This window comes from Vanellus vanellus (assembly GCF_965231255.1).
Source record: "Vanellus vanellus genome assembly, chromosome: 13".
Lineage (NCBI taxonomy): Eukaryota > Metazoa > Chordata > Aves > Charadriiformes > Charadriidae > Vanellus > Vanellus vanellus.
This window is the reverse complement of record NC_138918.1, coordinates 8,932,416-8,953,135: the sequence shown is the minus strand read 5'-3', so window position 1 is coordinate 8,953,135 and position 20,720 is coordinate 8,932,416. Positions and strand designations below refer to the sequence as shown.

At 48.6% G+C, this 20,720-nt stretch overlaps 1 protein-coding gene across 1 annotated transcript; it reads left to right on the top strand.

The window, feature by feature from the left end:
* The first annotated feature begins 362 nt into the window (after window positions 1-362).
* STC2 (stanniocalcin 2) lies at window positions 363-9,863 on the top strand. The gene is made up of 4 exons (XM_082489924.1): window positions 363-594; window positions 2,860-3,002; window positions 5,558-5,769; window positions 9,353-9,863. Exons 1-4 carry the CDS (start codon window positions 438-440, stop codon window positions 9,744-9,746), a joined length of 906 nt encoding a protein of 301 aa, XP_082346050.1. The 5' UTR covers window positions 363-437; the 3' UTR covers window positions 9,747-9,863.
* The last annotated feature ends 10,857 nt before the right edge of the window (window positions 9,864-20,720 follow it).

Here is a 20,720-nt window from a genome sequence, read left to right as displayed (position 1 = left end):
GGCACCTTCGCCACCCACCCCCCCCACCCCCCCCGCCTCTGCGGGGGGTGCAGCCGCTGCCCATTGCCCCCCGCACGCCCATCCCCCGCGGTGCGGAGGGGACACACACGCACACACACACACACACACGGACCGGGGGAGGCGGGAGGCTGCAACCTGCCGGCGGGGCAGGGCCGGCCCCCGGGCGGGCGGGCGGAGCGGGGCGGCGGCTGCCATTGGCCGCGGCGCGGAGCGACACCTGCTCGGCTCCCTCATGCGAGTGACACCGGGGCTCGGCGGGGATATTTGAGGCACCCTCCGGCGCCGCCGCCGTCACTCCGCGCTCGACCGCCGCGCCGGGCACATGCGGTTCGCGGGGCCGCGGCGAGGAGCGCGCTGGGCCCGGGTGCGGCACCCCGCGGGGGAGGACGCGGCGGCGGCGGGGGGAAGGCGCGACCATGTGCGCGGAGCTCCGCGGCAAGCTGCTGGCCCTGGCCCTGGCCCTGCTGCTCGCCAGCGCCCGGGCGGCGGCGGGCACTGAGGCCACCCACCCGCCGGAGGGGCCGCAGGACAGGACCCCGCAGCAGAAGGGGCGCCTGTCCCTGCAGAACACAGGTACGGGAGGGAGGAAGGGGGGTATAAAGATGGGGTGTCCTCCCTCGCCGCTCCCGGCGCGCCGGGGGGAGAGCCGCCTTGAGTTATGACAGGCGTTTTATTTCGGTGTCCGACTGTCAGGCATAAATCATCAGAGGAAATAAGAGCTCGCTGCTAATTACCTTTAAAGCCCGGCTTTGCCAAGCACGTGTTGCCCTTGCAACAGCCGCGGCAGCAGCGCTCCGGGCGAAGCGCCTCCGCAGCCGCGGCGGGCACAAAGTCGGTACCGAGCGGCCCGGGGCCGGTGCCGGTGGGGAGCGGGGCCGGGGGCGGCGGGGAGCCCGGCCTGGCCCCGGGGGATGCTGCCCGCCCGCGGGGATGCTGCGCTGGGGAGGAGAAAGTTGTTTGGGTGTTTTTTTTCTCGACGCAGGGTTTGAAGCCGGGTCGAGGGGTGGTGGTGGTGGGACGGGACGGGAGGGGAGGGGAAGCGGCTGGAAATGACTGGTGCTTTGCCTCCTCCGTAGGGAGTCGTGCAATGATGCAACGGACCGGGGGTTTCTCTCCTCCTCTCCCGTCCCCCCCCCCCGCTCCGCGCTCCCTCCCCCGGGTATTATCTGCCTAGAAAGAGAGAGCTGAGGCGTGCACTTTGCTGGATCGCTTCCCAGCCGTGCAAAGAGAGAGCGCGGGATCCAGACGCTTCCCTCCTCCCCCAACCCCCCCCCCCCTTTCTCCTCTCTCTCTTTTTTTTTTTTTTTAACACTCTCAGTGCTGCGAGACGTGTTTAAACACACACGAGCAGGAATGCACGAATGCCCATTAGGGACTGCCACATGTGAATCACGGCACTGTGCAGTTCTCAGCACGCTGGAGCCAGGACATGTGATCCGGCAAAGGGTTTGCATCCGGATGCCAACACAAGCACTACAGCTGAGCTCCCGGCCCCAAAAAAGCCCAGCTCCGCGCTCTGCAGCGCTCCACAAAGAGCTCCATTTTCAACCACCACCGCCCCCCCCCCACACCCCCCCCCGTCGGTGCGTGTGTGTGTGTTCGCGTCTGGCTGAGACAATCCCAACAGCCGACCCCGGGGCTCCCGTGTCCCACCCCCACAACCCCCCCACCAGATGCACTTCAGGGCAGGTAGAAGGGGAGGGGGGAAAAGGCAAAAAGGCAGCGGCAGTGATTTGGTTCTGAGCTGGGGGGGGACGTTCACGTGAACTCCGTCAGACTCCGCATTTCCATCCGCCCGCTCCTCTCTCTGCCTTGCAGCGGGTTGAAATTAGACCGAAAGTTGCTGTAAAGACTTGCAAATGGACCGCATGGCAAAGGGGGAGGCTGGGGATGTCTGAAACATGCTGCGGTTCGGAGGGGGATTAGGCTGGCTCCCAAGGGCGAGCTTTAATTAAAGGTACCACTAGGGCACAGAGTACAGGAATTCTTAGCATCCTCAGTTCTGGTCTAAAAGCTGCCCCTGTTTAACTTTATCCCCAGGCTTTTTCAGCAACCACCTTCCCTCTGGCAGTACTACTACATCCATTTTTTTTTTAAAGGACCAGAAGCTGACTTGTTAAGAATTAGATTTTTGGGGTTTTTTTGGTAAGTGAGTATTAGACAGCATTTTTTTTTTTTTTACAGTATTACATAACATCTGAAAGGGCAGAATAAACTTGTATGTAACGGCTAGCTTACGTACATCTATCATATGTACTACATATATAAATATATATTTCAATTGATTTCTGCGTAGATGAGGACATAGATGCAGCTTTATGTAACACTCAGTGCAAAGGACTCTATTTGTCAGTAGGAGTTTCACCGTTAACTTCGTAGACATCACGACAGGGGAAACCCAGTGGTCTGTAAAAAACATTGTGCTAAATTGCCAGAAACTAGCTCAAAGTACCAGAAATGAGAAAGTTTAGCTGGCTGGGTTGTGGGCTTCTCGTTTGGGTACTTGAACTTGATGGGGGACTTCGTACAAGTCACACAGCAAAAATCATGCCCGTTCTTTGCTCCTGAGGAATGCAAAAGCATTAGTTCTCAAGTGAAATAGCTTGACGTAAGCATAGTGGATTTGGCATTTACTTCTTGGATATCAATTTCATAACATAATACACCCAAGTTCTGGCCTAATTTCTGCAAAGAGTGGGCATGCTGTGGGTACAATAACTGTTGTCACATGTGTTTTTTCTTTTGAACTGATGATGTTAGCAAAATAACTCTTTCCCTACCCACCACCAGCTTCTATGAACAGTTCTTCAAATTAACTGTAATCAATGCTCATTTTAGCTGAAATCCAGCACTGCCTGGTTAACGCTGGCGATGTGGGATGTGGAGTGTTTGAATGCTTTGAAAACAATTCTTGCGAGATCCGAGGCTTACACGAGATCTGCATGACATTCCTACACAACGCTGGAAAATTTGATGCCCAGGTAACCCAGTGAAATGTCCTACACATCTGCTTGCTTCCAATATACATGCGGCATGTATTTTAGTTCTTTAACACCTCTTTGGGAGAAAAGTTACCATTATGGAGCAAACCTACTTTTGCACATGAGCAGCTTCAATAAGAATTTTTCTGTTGAAGGGCCCAGAATCAAGACCCGAGAACAGTAATAGAGCAGTGGTGTGTGACCTGTCCCAGGAGACAGTCTGTCTCTAGCCACAGCTCCCTGTGATCACCTCCTCCTCCTGTACGCAGGATAACTAAATCGGAAAGCTAATATCACTGAACATGATTTTCAGAAACACTAAGTGACTTAACCTTCTACACCATGGTTGTTCAAAGCCGATTCTGAAATGCAGCTTGGGCTGCAGTTCGTTTAGATGTCTCAAAATATTTCCTAATGTGCAGTTATTAGAGTTAGTTCTCAAGATTTGCACACAACCAGTACAGGCAACCTCCTAAAGCTGCTGTATTCAAATAAGTCTTTGGTTCAAGCACGGATGTTAAAATACATTACTTAAATGGTATGCGGTATTAAGTTTGTCTCCTTCATTTTCTCCCCAGACCATTTATGCATCACTGAGACATCCTGTTATTATGTCTTGTAAACCTACTCTCCCATTTCAGTGTGGAGGGAAGAGAACATTACGACGGGCCAGCGGCATTTGGCTTGACCATGCAGTTTACAGTACAACTTGAGTAAAAGCACCAGCCTCATGGCACTGTTAAAAGCATGGTATGAAGTAGAGCTGTCTTCAGGATTCAGCCTGTTCCGTGAGGGATGGTGGGACCACCCAGTAGGAAGCAATTTTGAAGTGCTGGAGTTCTAGGCTCCAATTCTTAAGGACGTACAAAGGGTCTGGTTAGCCATTAAAACGAGAATTGTTTTTTCTGTGGGTATCTGAAAACCTTCAACTTTGTTTCCAAGCGGCTTCCAGAAAACACTTGTTTATTTTTGCACAATATTCTGTCAGTGAACAAAGTTGACCAAAGAAGTAGATCCTTTCAGGAGGTGAGGGTAAACGTGCCTACGAAGGCTGAGCGTAGCCACTGATGCCCGTACCCCAGGATCCCCTGATACGCTAATCAAATACGGCCCATTTCACATCCAGGCTGTCTCCATTGCAGTGCAGAAGTATTAAACCCCTGGAGCTTTATTTAAAATAGACGTGACTTTAGCCTCTGCTATGACATGGCTTTTCCTGGCTTATCTCTGTATTACCTACAGTTATTTCAGGCTGCATTAAATGACAAGACTAACATTGGCCGCTTTCTGTTTGCTGCTTTTTGCTCTCCTTCCCTCTCTCTGAAACCGGAGAATTGATGCCAGGTTTGGTTTGCATAAGAATTTTCTTTTTTATTCTTATTTGCCTAATGTGCTGTGCTTGTTTGTTACTGAAGGGAAGGGCGAGTAAGTGCCTTTGGTATGGGGAATAGAAGGGGATGGTGACTGAAGCAGTTCTTTGATCAGCAAGAAATATTTCTGGCTTGAAACAATTTTGGGGAAAAAAAAATCTGCTTGCAGGTCTGGGTGAATCTTAGTTAACATCAGTGGGGCAGCGCCAGCGTACTCTTCAGATAAAGGTTAACAAAAACTTGGTCTTCATGAAGCATTTGTGTAAAATCGTCTGAAGCTCATGAAGAGATGGAGGCAGTGCGGGAGGCTTCCGCCCGCTTTGCTCAGCAAAGTAAAGGGAGACTGAGCAGAGCTGTCAGACTGCAACACACGCACTATGTATGGCAGCTATAGTATCAGACAGCAAAGAGAGAAAAGGAAGGATGGTTTTGATGCCCACTAAGAAATTGAACGAAGGAATCGTGAACAGTGGTTAAAGAGATGCTGCTAAAACAGCTTTCTTGCAACTTACTTGTTTAGTTTCTCGATTTGATTTTACTTTTTAATCTCACTTAGAATTTCTTGCAGCAAAGAGACATCAAGACGCTGTAGGATGATTATTATTAGTGCTGATTTGAGTCCCTCTCTGAGGAAGTGGTAGTAGAGAAAATGCTGACAGATGGGGAATGGGGCAGGTGCACATAGACAGTGCATACAAGGTTATGAGTTTGCAAACGTTTTAAAATAAAAAAAAAAAAAATCTAATTTTCAGTTACTGAATGGGTATCTGCTTGTGATCCTGGGGACCTCAGCCATGGCAGGATGCCCTCTCTTTTGTGTGAACCTGCTGTGCTGACACCCCAGAAGCAAACAAGGCCAGTAACTCGAGCACTGAATTATTTCAGGGTGCTTACTTTTGCCCTGTCCCTTGTTGGGCATTCAGCTGCTGGGGTAGAGGAAACCTCAAAATACCGGCGAAGATGCCCTGTGTGTTCAGCTCCACTGGAATAGCAAGGCCAGGTAACTTGGCGTGATCTTTAAGGGCAGAGGACCAAAGAGGAGAGGGGAAAAGGCCATTAAGTGGTACCCTTAGCAGTCTAATAACCCTTGACGTTGTCCTGCAGAGGAGCAGCTAGCTGGGCGTAAATCAGCTGCTGTGCTTAATGGACAAAAATACAGACCTCCTCCATTTCTTTTCTTCTCAGGGAAAATCCTTCATTAAAGACGCTCTGAAGTGTAAGGCTCATGCCTTGAGGCATAAATTCAGCTGCATCAGCCGTAAGTGCCCTGCCATTAAAGAGATGGTGTTCCAGTTACAGCGGGAGTGCTACCTGAAGCATGACCTCTGCTCCGCTGCCAAGGAGAACGTCCAGGTCATTGTGGAGATGATTCACTTCAAAGACCTGCTGCAGCATGAGTAAGTGCCTCCGTGCTAGTGCAGTCAGAGGCGTGGGAGCTCCTTCCAGGAGCAGGATGGTGCCAATGGGCTGTGCATCTGCCCAAGAGCTGTTTCACCACCTCCTGGCCTGAAGCACGTTCTTGTTTTCCCATGTACCAGACCAAGGTAATGTTTTCTTCGCAGGGGCCCTCGAAGAGTAGTTTGTTTACGCAGGGCTAGACGTGACCGTGGAAGGGAACCAAATGGGTTGAAGTTGGATCTGGCTGTCTCTTTCGTCCTTTTAGTAAATACAGTGTCAGTGTCTGCTGTTTCCAGAGGCATCTCGCCATGTCTCCGTGCTTTCTGAGCTCAAAGGCACCACTCCTGACCCCCGTATCTTGTTAAAGATGACAGCTAGAGGAGAAGGGGGAAGAAGGTCTATGCAAAGTTGTCAGTACGATGATAATTTCTTCTTTAAATACATACTTTCAAATGTCTTGTAGTTAATTGTCCCTGAAAGAGCTGCAGTCCCCCAGGTAATCTCTCATTCATCTTATTCCTTATTAATCGCAGATGCTTTTTAATAAAACATGGAGGTGTACAAAGTGAAGGCACAAGTCAGATTTTGAGGAGTTCATCCCTCTGACTGGGAACACAGCTGCCCTCTGAGGAATGGCAGGCACGAATCCTATTTGGAATTGATCAAAGCTGCTACATGACAGCAACAAACCAGGCACAAGCTGTTTGTACCAACTCTTTGTGCACAGATGCAAAAATGGGAGCCTGTTTTTCCTGCAGGTGAACGTTTCACTCCCAAGCAAGAAGGCTGAGCCACAGCCTGGCAGCAGGCTTAACCTTAGAGCATCCTCCTCCCACGCCTCTCTGCCTTCTTGTCCCTCGCGGATGTTAGCACAGAAACCCCAAATCCCAGTAATCGTGACAGATAATTATTTTTTTTTTTTACAGAATCATTTCTTTTGGACTCTAAGCCTTGCATTTGCATTGGTCTCCAAAGGAGCTGTGCCCCGATTCCCTTACTTTCAGCTGAAAACCACCCCCCTAATACTTAAGCTGCAATTGCAGAGACACACTTTGACGCCAGTTTACTCTCAAAAGCGGAATCGTGTGCTGTGGTTGGTAGGAGCTGAACGTGGTGGCCGGAAAGCAAGGCCCTTTCCGTGGACATTCCTGAGGCTGGGATCAAAGGCATGGCTGGTGGCAGACCTTGGCCTTGCCAGTGCCCGGGGGAGAGGGGAAGCGGGGCTCCGTCCTGCCCAGCAGCACTTCTGGGGGCACTGCTCAGCCTGTGTTAGTAGGCTATAAATTGGGTACCTGGTACCAGTTATCTCCCCCCCGCCCCCCCCCCATCATTTGGAGATGAGAAGAACTATTAAAGTCAAAGGCCTGTCCAAAGAGAAGCAAATTATCCCTGTTTTACAAACAGGCTGAAGCAGGAATGTTCAAAGGCAGCTGCTTATTTCTGGGGAGCTTAACTGGGGGGTTCTCGGTTTGAGAAGAGACGGATCATTCAGCTGAACACCTATAATTTGCACGATCTCATTTAGAGCTTCCTACACTTCATTTCCAGCATCTCATGGAGTGAGAGCTTAGCTTTCCTATGCGGGACTCCCCAAATAGAAGTCAGCCAGCCTCCTCCCCTCCCCTAAATTTAGAGGCCATCTCTGAAGCTTTTGAACTGAGGAACTTGTTCAAGATCAATAGGCAAGTGTGGCAGAGCTGGAAATAAAATCACGTCTGCTGACTTGCAGCCTTGTGCTCAGTTCAGGTGCTATGGTCAGGCCAGCTGAAGTGCAGAAAGTAAAACAGCGAAGGAGAAATGGGCCAGTATTAATCCGCAGGGCTCTGGCAGGCTCTGAATACCTGAAATATTTGGCAGCTGAGCCACTTTTTAGTCATACCAGCAACCTTTTTCTTCCAAAGATTTTTGTAAAGGTTATGCCCGATTTCAACAACTGATTTATCTTTTTTTTTTTTTTTTTTTCCTCTACTGGATCACTTCACGACGTGGTCAGTTCTCTCTCGTCTTCTATTTTACATTTAAAACAAAAAATCTGAGAGCGGAGGAGCAAGTGGCAGCTCTCGGACTCGTTCTCCGACTATTTATTCTGACCGTTTTCTCCCGATGAGTGTTGAGGAACGTGAAGTCTCCTCCTGAGTCAGCTGCGGTGGGGTGGGGGTCAGGGCGATTTGCTATGGTGGAAGTGGTGACAGGCCCTGGCAGATCGGTCGCTGCTGCATTCCAAGTAACTTCTTTTTTTTTTTTTTTTTTAAATGGCAGAAACAGTCCAAACATGGGAAATATTTTGAGATAGGGGAATAGGTGGCTCTCCAAGATTAGTCATTCAAAATGAGTTTAAGCAGTCGGGCAAAGTAAAATCAGGGTAGTGTCAGAGACTGATTGTAATCTGTTGGTTTTCCTCATCTCTTCTGACTTAGTTCATGGGAAGGGATTTAGACTTGTCCGCAGCCACAAGAACTGGTGGACGGTGTGCCCAGATGGTGCACCCCCACCGCCCCATACGACCACGACTGCTGACCCCAGGCAGTTCTCCACTTGCACTGTGGATGGTTCCTACTGTGGAAGACTCTTAAGCACGTCCTTCTGGGCCTGCTCGCAGCTGAGCGGTTGCGTCAATAGACAACATCAATATTGACCCACAAAACTTGTGACCGCAACTATTTTAAAATCGCTGCACTCGGTGACCTGTGGCGGAGGAAGCCGAAGTGCCTGCGCTTGGGCTGCCTTCTGCTGTGGGGGCACAGAGAAACGGTGGGAAGCAGAAACGGTGTTTGGCCGTGGCTTGTTTGGAGTCCTTGTTTGGCTGGGAAAAGGTATATACTTAAAGCTTTACTCAACTCTGTAAGGAAATGGGGAAACACAGAAACAAATAAATTTGGTATGGGAAGAAACAGTGTCACCAAAGTGGATTTTCATGTGTCTGAGCTCTGTGCAGTTAGATCCTGAGTCCAGATAGGATCTTGCTTGTGGTGGAGATCAACACCTGGTGCTTCAGGGAAAGCTAAAGATGATGAGAAAAGCCAGAGAACCTCCTTTTGATTATCTATTGCTCTTCACAGAGGTGAGGAAATGCCTCCCTCTTGCAGACTAGTGATCGGTGTGTGCTCCGTACCAGCCAATCACCTGGAGATAGCAAGCTGAAGTTGACGGCTCGTGACATGAGCAGGTTTCCTTTGTCGTGTATCCTGACTAATAAAGGTGAAGGGGCATGGAAAGAGATAGAGGCAGAAGGTGCGAGGTAGCAGTTCTTCCATCTGCCAAGCTTGTAGGCTTCAGGTATTCCTCTGGGGGACATTACAGTTCTCCCAGACCATCTTCAGTGGGGGAGCAAGCAAGGCAGATCCAGCACTTGGGTGAAGCTTTGTTTGATGGGATGCCATCGTGTGCATTTCTTACAGCGATATGGCTGATTAGAATATAATCTATTGCATAATAAACATCTGGTGCAGAATTGCTCTCCAAGGCTGCCAAGTCAGTGCTGTGCACAAGGGGGGTATGGCAGAGAGGCCATCACACTGGTTTACTGATGGATAACCCCTGTATATTTTTTGACTCTCCTCTCACTGTTTCCTTTACCTCCAGGCCATATGTTGACCTAGTGAATATCCTGCTCACCTGTGGCGAGGAGGTGAAAAAGGCAATAACAAGAAGCGTCCAGGCCCAGTGTGAACAGAACTGGGGGAGTCTCTGCTCCATCCTGAGCTTCTGCACCTCGGCTGTGCACGGTGATGCCATCCTGGGTCCTGAGAAGAAGACGGGCGAAGCCAGCAAAGCCGCTGCTGGCCGCGGGGACATGCTGCCCCACTCCGACTCCGACCACAGGGAGAGCTCGCGAGCATCTAAGGGAGAGAGAGGTACCAAGGGCCACTTGAACGCCCATGCCCGGGTGAAAGCTGGGGGCCACGGTCCCAAAGGGGCACATGGGATCATGGACCGGGCAGACGAACTGTCCGACTTCTCTGACATCCGGAGGTGAAAAAAGGCACCAACTCCCCGTTTCCCCCATCCTCCCCCTCCACTGGAAACCTCCTCCGTTGAGTCCCATCTTCCCGTCTACGGACATTCCAAAGCATTTCCCATTCAGAGGTCAAGCACAGGGCATTGCAAGATATATATGGACCTCAGCAACAGTGTATATAGTAGCAAAGGGAGAGCAGTGGCAATGGGTTACCAATCCAGCAAACTCGACACTTGAGCAGCCACCAAATGTGGCAAAATGTCTCCGACTAAATTCTTTTTCCCTTTTATATGAAACAGACATCAGCTGAAATTTAGGATCTTGTTTGGGGGTTGTTGGGTTGTTTTGGGGCTTTGTTGTTTTTTGTTTTGTTGTGGTTTGTTTTTTTTTTTCTTGGTCCCCTTGGCAGGGGAGAAGGTTCCAAGAGGGCTCTGCCAGATTGCATGTAGCCGCTTGTGGCTTAGCACCTCCGAAGGTTTAGGGTGCAGCCTTACAGCAGATGGCTGAATTCCAGGGGGATTTGGTTTCTGCCTGTGGCTGAGAACGCAAGAGCTCGAGGCGCTCTGTGCGATGCTCTCTAATGAAATAGCTTCCCTGTCTCTCGCACAGGAACCGCGTGGTCTGGAGCTCTACCGCTTTCTCTTAACTAACTTCTGAGCCATTGTTCCCATCCGGGTGATGCTGCCTAGCTTAAGTGCCCCCTGTTTGTTTTTTAACCACTGCATAACTTGACACTTGCTAATCCAGTTGCTTCAGCATATCGAAGGCGAGCGCTCAGCTTCCACACAAGGCAATGTGACTGTTAAGACTTGCACAGTATGGAGGACCCCCAAAAGCATGCTCCTGGACCTCTCAAAACCCTGTGCACATTCTCTGCTTACACCTGCCCACCAGTGATACAGGTCCTCCACCCTTATGGACAGCCCAAGCTTGAAAGGATGGGCGTAGGCTCAGACAGCGAATCATCCCCTATACTTAGTTCTTCTGTAGGGCTGCGTTGAAGGCCCATCAGAAATCTGTCTCTCCTTAGCAGTAGCGTGGTGTGGTTTGCTGGGATGCGGAGCCCCACTCCAACCTGCCTATCAGCTGTGGTTTATCCAAATGCCAAAGATAAGGAGAGGGGGTTGACTTGTTTTGTGTTGTTGGTTTTGTTTTTTTTTTTATTATTTTATTTTAATTGTCATGCAGATAATGACCACCAGTCTCTGCAGAATAAGTTACTAAAGATGAAGAGTGTCAAGAGCTTATTGTCTCTAAGCAGTTTTAAGTGTGAATGAGGTGTTTGGACACACCTCTCCTACCCCCTATGCAATTGTAATTCTCAGGTTGCAGATCTGCAATCCTATATCCCCGGATATTGTACTGGAAATGGAGGTTGCGGCATCCAAGGGGACAGAAGGGTGAGCTCTTCAGTTTCCTCTAGAGAAAAAGTGACTTTTCTTAGAAAGTGGGAATCACAGCAGGGATTTGAGCCTTCTCATTTAGAAAGTTTGGGAGGAAAGCTGTGGGGGCAGGAAGGCAGTTCAGTAGAGACAGAACGTACCCAGTGAACTAACGTACGTCTTGTCGCATGGTGGGAAGGAGCTGTATAAACAGTAGAGGGTGTTGGAATTTGGCTACAATTTCCAACTCAGATTTTAGTTACTGCTAAGTGAACGCAGCTCCTAATAGCTATATTCAGGGTTTAATGCATGTATCTACCCGCAGAAGTTATAGGCATTGCTTTTAATAGAAGCCACGTAGGAAGCGAGAGAGGACCGTTAAGTTGATAAGGTGTGTCTCTATGTGATCACCAGGTCTTTGAAGACGTGACCTAGATCCTGCCTGATTTTTAGCTCAGTTCTGTGACAAAATTTTCATTCGACTTCATTGACAAGAGGTGGGATCGGGCCAAGTACTGTAGCAGCAAAGACCATGCTGACCCGAGGAGCGGAGCTCCTGGCAGTGAGAGTGGCACCTTGGGTTGTAGTACAGCTCTTCCACGGCTGGGGTACCCAGGCTGTCCCACCACGGAGGAGCTTGTCAAGGTTGGTTGGGACCTGCCTCTGGAGGCCAGCTCCTCTGCTCCAAAAACTAATTGGCTGCTGGTGGTACTATAAGAAGGTTTCTAGCGTACCTCCATGGGTTTCCTGCGAGCGTCCTCTCCCCCTTGGTGGCATATAGCCACCGCGAAGAACAAGCTCAAACCAAAAAGACAATCCAAGCGTTTTAGAAAAAAAAAAAAAAAAAAGAAAACAAACGCAAAACGGAAACAACAACTCGCTACCAACGTGATGTTCTTGCATTGAACTAAAATAAGATCCCCCTCTCATTAGAGGTCTGATTTGTCAATGGGAACCAAACATATAGGTCTACATCGTTGAATGTCTCAGTCAACATATCACCTCAGCATGCATACAGTTTTACTTGTATTCATTCGTTCTGTAGGGAAAATTGTATATTTCCCTTGTTTAGTCAATGAAAATTGGGGGGGGCGGGGGCAAGCTGTGGGTGGGAGGGATTTTTGTATAAGGCATAACTTTTTTTTCCTCTGTGTGTGAAGATTTTATGTGTTCATCTACTGATTCCACATATGCTATTATTGTAAATATTTAACATTTCTATTTATTATAGTGTCTCCATTTTAAAAAAGAACACTGCTGGCTATGATAATTTAAACGTACGTCATGACCTGTGTTGTATATATTCATGCCACTAGTATGGGGTTTTTTTTATGTTTAAAGCTGCGTAAATATAGTTTTATACAGTTCCATAATGTTATTGACAGCATAAATCATTTATTTATTGTTAAACCTTCTTTCATATCTAACAAATAGGGTGCGTTTTACCTGAGATTATTTTATTGTGACATCTACATAGCCTTAATTCTTTATAAAAAAAAAAAAAAAGTCCATTTAGATACTGTATAATGCTTTAATTAACATTCCTTATGAACTTGCTGTTCATGAAGGAGGTTTAGCTTAAAAGCCAAGGTATGAATGTTTCCTTTACGCTTTGCATCTGGAATGAGCCTTGTTCTGGAATGAAAATACTGGGAGAAGCAAAATGCCTACTGGAAAAAGATAGCAGTAAACCCTGGAAAATGCTGTCCTAACTTAAAGTGCTGAACTAAAAGGAAAAAAGAGAAAAAGAAAAAAAAAAAAAAAAACGACAAACTGTCCTTAATTCCAAATCTCTGGGAGAAAAACATATTAGTTTTATCTCGTGTAGAATTTGCAGCCAAATAAGCTTGTTTAAAAAAAAAAAAAAAAAAGTAAAGAAAATGCATATGGCTTTAGACAAAGCTCTGTACCTTTCACACTATTATTTTCCTTAAACACTAATAAATGTTTTGAATAAGACTCTGGCTGTGTTTTGTTTAGCCGCGATAAGGGGTAGGACAAGCCCTCTGAAGCCGGGCCAGCGGGTTCAGCCGAGGGGAGCAGAGGTGACCCGTCTGCTCGTCCCCTGTGCCAGCGGGGCAGCGGCAGAGGTGCCCCGGCCGGGGCAGGATGCGGGGACACAGCCAGCCCTGCCGCGAGGGCTGTGTGCCGGGGAGAGCCGGCGCAGGGACACAGACCTGGTCACCAGCGTGTCAGGGACCTCGTCTGGTCTGGGACCCGGCGGCTCGGTTTGAGGGCAGATGCGGAACAAACCCAGAGGATGAAAAACACAGGGGAGAGGAAGCTTGTGCCCTTCTCGGGCTCGGACAAAGCCCCTGCTCATTTCGGGAGGTTTTTGGCTTAGCAGAAGCCATGAATTGGGTTCGCTGCAGCATGTCACAGCCGCCTCATCTGCTTTAAATTAGTCTGTCTTCAGGTTAGGAAGGGAGTAAGGGGAGGCAGGTGCTTTGGGGTTTCTTCTCACTGCCCTGATGACGTTGGATTACGGAAGTCCCTCAGGAGGGAACACGCTCTGCTCAGCTGGGTTGGCTATAGGCACAACTCGGCGTCCCATAAGGGCCGGGAAGGGGATCAGTGGTCGACCACAGCACCCGCCTGCGAGCGGGCCCCAGCACGGGGCCAAAGCCCTAAGTGCTGGATTTCAGCCAGACCTATTAAGAAACACAACAGCAATGCTTTCTAAAAGCTGTAATAGCTGATAAGCTTTGTCCTGCATATATAAAAGACCCCGTCAGTTCATGTAATAAGCAAGAGTTCTCCTTTCAAGATTTTACCTTAAAAACAGAGGACATCCATTTGGCTCTGCAGTGTCAGCTATTAATAATCTCTCAATAAGTACCAGCCAGTGGCTCTGTGCAGGGAGGTAACAGGCACGTACAGTAGCTGTAATTCTCTCTCAGATCACTCCATCACCATCCCAGCAATGATCAGATACCAAAATCTGAAATACTTATTGGGGTTTCACCAAAGGAGAAAAGCAAAATCCTAAGATTGACAAAAAGCAAGCTGCAGAAACAGCACTTCTGTGTTGTCTCCAAAGTCATTTTCATACAGCGTCGGGGTGTAGGCAGCAAGGGGATGGGGAAATTATGAGAAAGCACCTCAGAACATAAAGCACGGATTTTTTTTAAGGCTGCTTGCATGAAAAAGCACATTTTTAACACTCCTTCTGTGGGGTTTAAAAATAACTAATCCAGTTGAAGCCTTCGGATGAGATGGGCTTCACAAGCCTAGATGTGATTTGCAGCAATCTAAGACCTGTAGCATTTCTTCGCCTGTCGGTGCAACAGCTCTTTATAATCCTGCCACGGACTGTCGTCAAACACCAACGGGCAAGTGCATTTTGCCAGCAGAGCTGTGACACGGTTTGGTGGGACATGATCTCAGACCAACCTGCAGTCAGGCTGCAGCCAAGGAATAGCTTGTGCCGGTGTTGCACCATTCGTTGGCGGTAAAGATCCCACCGCAGTTTTTTGCAGGAGCTGATCCCCACCGTGGCTGTGATGCAGCTCAGGTAACTGAATTCTGCCCTCTACCATCCTCCTTGCCATTTCAACTAGAAAAGTTATTTTTCATCTCCTGACGCGTAAAGTGGTGAGACTGCATCCTGCTCCAAAAAGTGGCTAGACGTTAGTGACGGAGAAGTGACCCTTACCATCCCTTAGGGCATCACGGCTCGCAAAATAGCTCAGTAAGTAACAGAGTGCTGTGCTGACATTAAAAAGTACAGCAGCACAGAGAGAAAAAGAAGCCCTAAATCAGACTGCAGAGCAGGGATTCTGCATTGCACAACCCTGAGAAGTGTATAACTTACAATATGTTTAAAAGTAGCATACAAGTCTGCTTCAAGACTGGAGTGATCCTGGTTCAGTTTGGTCTGAGTCACTTTACAAGCGAGGTAAGGAAAACCAAATCAAGGCAACTCAAATTGCAAATGCACGTCCGTACACAGGTCTCATCCAATTGAACAAATCCCACCAAGATTCATACATGTGGTCCATTTGGATTTATTCTCCTACGGGCTCCCTGTCTAGCCTCCCAAAAGAACAAAATTAATTCCAGATATTGGCTTGCTCAGGCATACCAAAACATTTACAAATGTATATGGCAATTTACATATGTCAGCCCACGTAGTTAGCTGAGTCAAACCTCCTGCCAGTGCTTCTGCCTTCATCTTTCCCGGCTCCTAGAGACTGCCCGTCGCTCTCCTCCCTGAGCCCATGCCCGGAGATGCCCGGAGAGCCGCGGCAGCTCCAGAGCGGCTCTCTGCTGCGTCACGCCTGATGAATTCATGGCAGTGATCTTCCCAGGTGAGGGAACAGTTAAAGCTTGCTGGGAAGCCTCTCAGCAGTGCATTTTTAAAGCTATTTCCTGACACCTCACCAGAAACACAAATCCCACTCAGTTTTCACTGCTAGTTATGCTCGTGTTTCCACGCTCTCCTCGCAGACTCTCGCAGGAAAGGCTTCTCTCACACCTGCTAAAGTCAGAAATTGCTTCATGCTTCCCCAGCGACGAATACAGCAGATCTCGAGCCTTGAGGAACGCCGGGGCAGCCTGCATCACCCTGACCCATCACGGTCACCTGCCCTGGGACCAACCAAAATTGAACCGTGGAGAGGGGATGCAAGGGGGTGCAGCAGGACCTCCCAGGAGGCAGGAGCTCCACCGGTGCCTCCCAAGGTCCCTCCCAGGTCTGTTCCGGCGGTCCCAGCGCTCACAGGTCCTGGCACAGGGTGGGGGCTAAGCATAACCGTATAATTAGTGAAATCCTAACAATTTTTGTTTCTGTACATTTTCTTTAGGGAAAAACATCCCAGCCAGTGAAGCATTTCATTTTGAAATCAAAACCTCATGTCTTTCTTGATCGGGAATGTAAAATGGGGACTTGAGGGCTGAAAGACATGACAAATTATGGGAAGCTGCAGGGGCTGAGAATTCCTATCTCCGAGGATGCCGACTGTTATAGCCTTGACCTTTTCTGCAAATACCATCCTCCCTTATAAAAATGTGGCTTGGAGTTTATTTAGAAATTCTTTTAAAATACGAAGAATCCTTTGGAGAGCCTGCCGTGAGGTTCTCCACATAGATGGGGATATAGCTTTTTTTCAGGGTATTCCTCCGCTGCTGGAAAGTAGTGCACTAGGGGCAGTGCCACTGCAGTGAGCACGCTGGACCGCGCCGCCGTGCATCTCGGTGACACTGCAGAGCTCAGATCTGACACGTGGTTCCGAATAGGAACCTCAGCAGGGCTGAGACTGAGCCTGGGTCAGCTTACATGGTGCAAGAACAAAATGCCCCCGCGGCACTGGAAGCACAGCCAGCTTCCCCGGTGTCATTGGAAGCACAAGGTAACGGAAAAGCTAAAACCAGGCTGCGTTTTAACACAGCACAGGATCAGTAACCCCCTCTATAAACCCCACTTCCATTTCTCAAATTTTCTGCAGTTTGTATCTGCTTTTCTCTGTCCCACAATCACACCGGACTACATTTGTCACCCATGAATAATCCCACTTACATTGCAGAGTCTCTTCCTACCCTGGAGAAAAATGCAGTGGGAGGTGTGGGGAAGCTCAGTGAAAGCTGACAGCCAGGAGAGACTGGGAAAGGCCTACAGAACGCCTTATTTAGATGTCCTATTTTAAGATAAAAATGAAAAGGAACTATGCACATTCAGCATTTTGTTAAACTGACATGAAACCGAGCCGCTATGAAATCAGTTTGCAGAGGGGTGCGGTGCACATGCTTGAAGCCTTCTTGAAATTATCATTTATTATTATAATTTATTATTGTTGTTGTTAATAATAATAATAATAATAATAATAATAATAATAATAATAATTGCAGTAGCCCCCAGCTGGCAGCAAGTGCCAACCTTGGGGCTACTGATCCATTTACCACAGGAGAAAGTCCTGGCCAGAAAGACTTTCCGTTGCCATCAGTAGAAGGAAACATCATCCTTTGCCTCCGCATGCAGAAGACATGCAATGTCTACCTGGGTCCTCAGCTTTAACTCACTGCACGAGATGCTTCTGTTTATCTCGCAGATCTGCCACCTACACTTGCTGGTCCAAAGGCTAACGCTAAGTGACGACGAGTCTGCAGAAGCCCATTAAAAGCATTTTGGCCTGTACAAAAAGAGGAAGTTAAAGCAGCCAGGGTGCCCTGGAGGGGGCAGAGGATGCCCAGGGAAGCTGAAACTGCTCTGCAGCAAGAAAGGGCTCCCGAGGGTCCGGGCAGCCCACGGCGGCAGTCGGCTGACTCTGCAGATTCCTGGAAGAGGAGATGTATTTTGTGGCTATCTGCATTACACGGACTAGTGAAAGCTGGCCACAGCCGATGATCCAGGACCAGGGAATGAGTCTTGGATAATAATTAAAGGCCCAATCTGGGGTTCACCAAAGCCTCTGGTAAAACATCTTATTGATAATAGTAGGACATTAGGATTAGGCTCCTGCTGGAGCTGGGAATCACTGAAGCTCTCCTGACTACATAGGCTCATCAGGAATAGTCTTGACAACGTCAGAAAATAGATGAGGCTGAAAATACTCTGTTCTCAAACATCCCACATTCAGAAATGCCTGGATCTGAGGCACGGGGTTTTTTTTGCAGCACACCCTAAGCACAGCCCTTTTGCAAACCATGGAATAGCAGATGTCCAGAATTGGATGACATTTTAAATACGACAAAGATAAGACTTGAATACTGCTTTTAAAGACCTGAAATAAAGTTTACTAGGCTTTATGACATTATACACCACATTGCTTGAATTCTGGCCATTCTACACATAACGGTCTCTCCTTCTGTTGGTCACATAGCACAGCTTGAGTACAGCCTGGAAAAGTAGTCAGGCCTTCTCTTCGAAGCAGAAAAGACCAGCTATACCCTCCCAATGAAGACATTAGCAGTATGTATTTACTTGGGAAAATACAGCAATCATTCTGAGCAACAGCATAGAAGTCAAAAACTTGAAAGGGTGGAGTAAAAAAGCACCAGGAGACAGTACTGAGAATATGCGATGATGCCGTTTAAGCACATAAACTCATTTAGGAGCTTGCTTGGAACAAGCTGTTCTTACAGTATTGCCAGACTGACCAGAAACAAGAAGAGCATTAAGGTCCAATTGACCAATAAGTTGGTCAAACCCTCTCTCATGAGACTGCCCGCCAAATTTGTAAACATTGAAGGTCAGATAAACATACAAATGTTGCAACTTATTGGATTCACATTCCTCTGGCGATTCACCTGTTTTCTTCTGTCAGGACTAAGGGTTCGAGGGGATGGTGGGCAGCTAACAGCAGGATCACGTTCTCGACCGGCACGAGGCACAGACAGTACAGAGAGGGCAGAGGCTGCAGTGGAGAATCTAAAATCCATAGGAAAAAGAAACCCCCGCCTCCAAAGCAACAGCCATCCTTATCTTTGAAAGAAAAGCGCAAGTATTTTTTGACCTTTGCAATTCTCCTGAGGATGAGAAAATGGGCGAAAATAAAATCCTTCAGGGGCCGTAAAACCTGCCAAGCCATTGTAAACCCGGTACTACCACCGAGGGATTGCTTTGGAGCAACGTCAGCGGGAAGGGAGGGAATAACCCGAGAGGTGGCTCATCTGCAACCGGCACGGCGTGCGCTCAGCAGCCTGGGATGCAGCAACCACAGCGTGAGGCACCGCGTTGCTGGAAGGGCGGCTACATGAAAGGCACACTCTAGTTTAATTCGGCAGACTCCCCCCCAGCCCTCCGCCCGGCCTGAGGACCGCGGGAGGCACGTTTGTTGCGGTGAGCACGCTCCGTCCTTAGGGCTGTAACCGGCAGAAGCCACAGGCGCTGGCAGCTGCCGCGGGATCCAAGGTTGTCCCCTGGCTGCGACTGCAGCGCCGCAGGTGTAGCTGCACCGTGGTACACCCGTAGTAACGCTTACGCAACCCCGGCTCTAATACGCTCGATGATACACAGACGCGTGAACGCAGCTTACTCCTCCGGCAGAAATACAGCGGGGCCAGTCTTAGGGACCCTCCTATGGGACTGGCAACTCTGCAGCCGCCAGTGACACGAGGGCTGGTGCCCCCGATACAGTATCTGGTATTGGATAAATCAAAAATAATTCTGATTGCATTCTGACAGCCCACCAAAATCACTGCAGAAGCATAAAGCTGGCTCCAAACTGCGTGCTCCCGCTGACCAAAATATAAGTATGTTGATGTGGCGCATCTCAACTGGATGTACGATACCGAGCAGTCTGTAGGGCTCAGAGGCAGCGGGGTCTGCGATACCCATGGCATCAGCTCACAGGTCACAGTAACAGAGCGTGCAGTAATGGCACGAAAGGCCCCAGCTGAGGGTGCAATACCCTCGTCCTGAGTTCATGTGAAAATGGCAGAAAAAAGTCCAACCAGATCAGGGGGAAAGGCAGAGAAGGAAAAATAAAGACATAGAAACATCAGTTCTTATCCACAGGACCGTGCTGATTCCCACTCGGTATTGTCTGCACATGAAGCAAATCTGTAGCAAAAAGCAGACAGAGAGGGAAAGAGAGAGAGAGAGAATGCATTAATAGCCATCTAAAAGAATCTAAAATCCATAGGAAAAAGAAACCCCCGCCTCCAAAGCAACAGCCATCTTTATCTTTGAAACAAAAACGCAAGTATTTTTTGACCTTTGCAGTTCTCCTGAGGATGAGAAAATGGACCAGTCCTGAAGGCTTTACTGCACGGCCAGTGAGGCACCAATTCCCTGCAAGTCTAGGTTTTCTCTTCCAACTATGACCAAGAGCCATTAGTTTAATTTCAGCATCTCTATACCTAATATCTGACTGCAACCTGACAGATCTCTAACAATAGCAACTGTCTCTAAGGCACTGAAAAACGAGAGAGAAAGACGACTCGCAAGTAAGAAGGCCATCTCTGCTACACGTGGCTCTGCTGCTAAGCTCGTCCAGCAGTTCAGGTGCTTTCAAGCTCCAGAAAAGTAAGGAATTAGGATTTATTCCTGTTGCAGAGCTGCATTTATAAGGCCAATAGAAAGAACATTATCTGAAGAAATGCAAAGCAGGGACTGGATTAGCTGCCTTTAGCTGCTTCGGTCTCTTTTTGTCAGATAGGTGGAATTGCCACGGAAACAAAGGCCAGGAAGGACAACCCCGCTGTCTCCAGACTCAAGAAACAGTTGCTAAAGCCCATCCATGGTGGAAAAAGAAAAAGAAAAAAAAAAAAAAAAAAAAAAAGCTGTGGGAGCATTTGCCAACATCTTCACATCACTAGTCAGGAACTACGCAATCAGCCCGGAGACGGGTGGGTGGATCGGCCCAACATTAACAAGCCCAGCTGGCTCTGCCTTGTGCCCTTCTCAATAGTTTCCAAAGACAGGACAACAATTTACCATAAAGAGGCCCTGGGGCACTGACGCGTTATTTTATTTCTGGCTTTGAACTTCAGAAACATCCAGGATTCACGGATGTATGCCATCACTCGCACCAGGTGAATGTACCCAGGGTCTCTGTTCCAGCCGTACAGCCGTCGGAAAGCTTCGATGCCTGCTTTCCATCTGACAGCAGCACAGCTGAACAAGAGAGATGCAAAACTAATCGTACGGAGAAGGGAGCCAAAAAGGGAT

Excerpts from the sequence above, each read along its gene's own strand:
- STC2 (XM_082489924.1), top strand. The coding sequence starts at position 438 with ATGTGCGCGGAGCTCCGCGGCAAGCTGCTGGCCCTGGCCCTGGCCCTG. Across the intron at positions 595-2,859 it reads CCTGTCCCTGCAGAACACAG|CTGAAATCCAGCACTGCCTG; the intron begins GTACGGGAGGGA and ends TGCTCATTTTAG. Across the intron at positions 3,003-5,557 it reads CTGGAAAATTTGATGCCCAG|GGAAAATCCTTCATTAAAGA; the intron begins GTAACCCAGTGA and ends TTTTCTTCTCAG.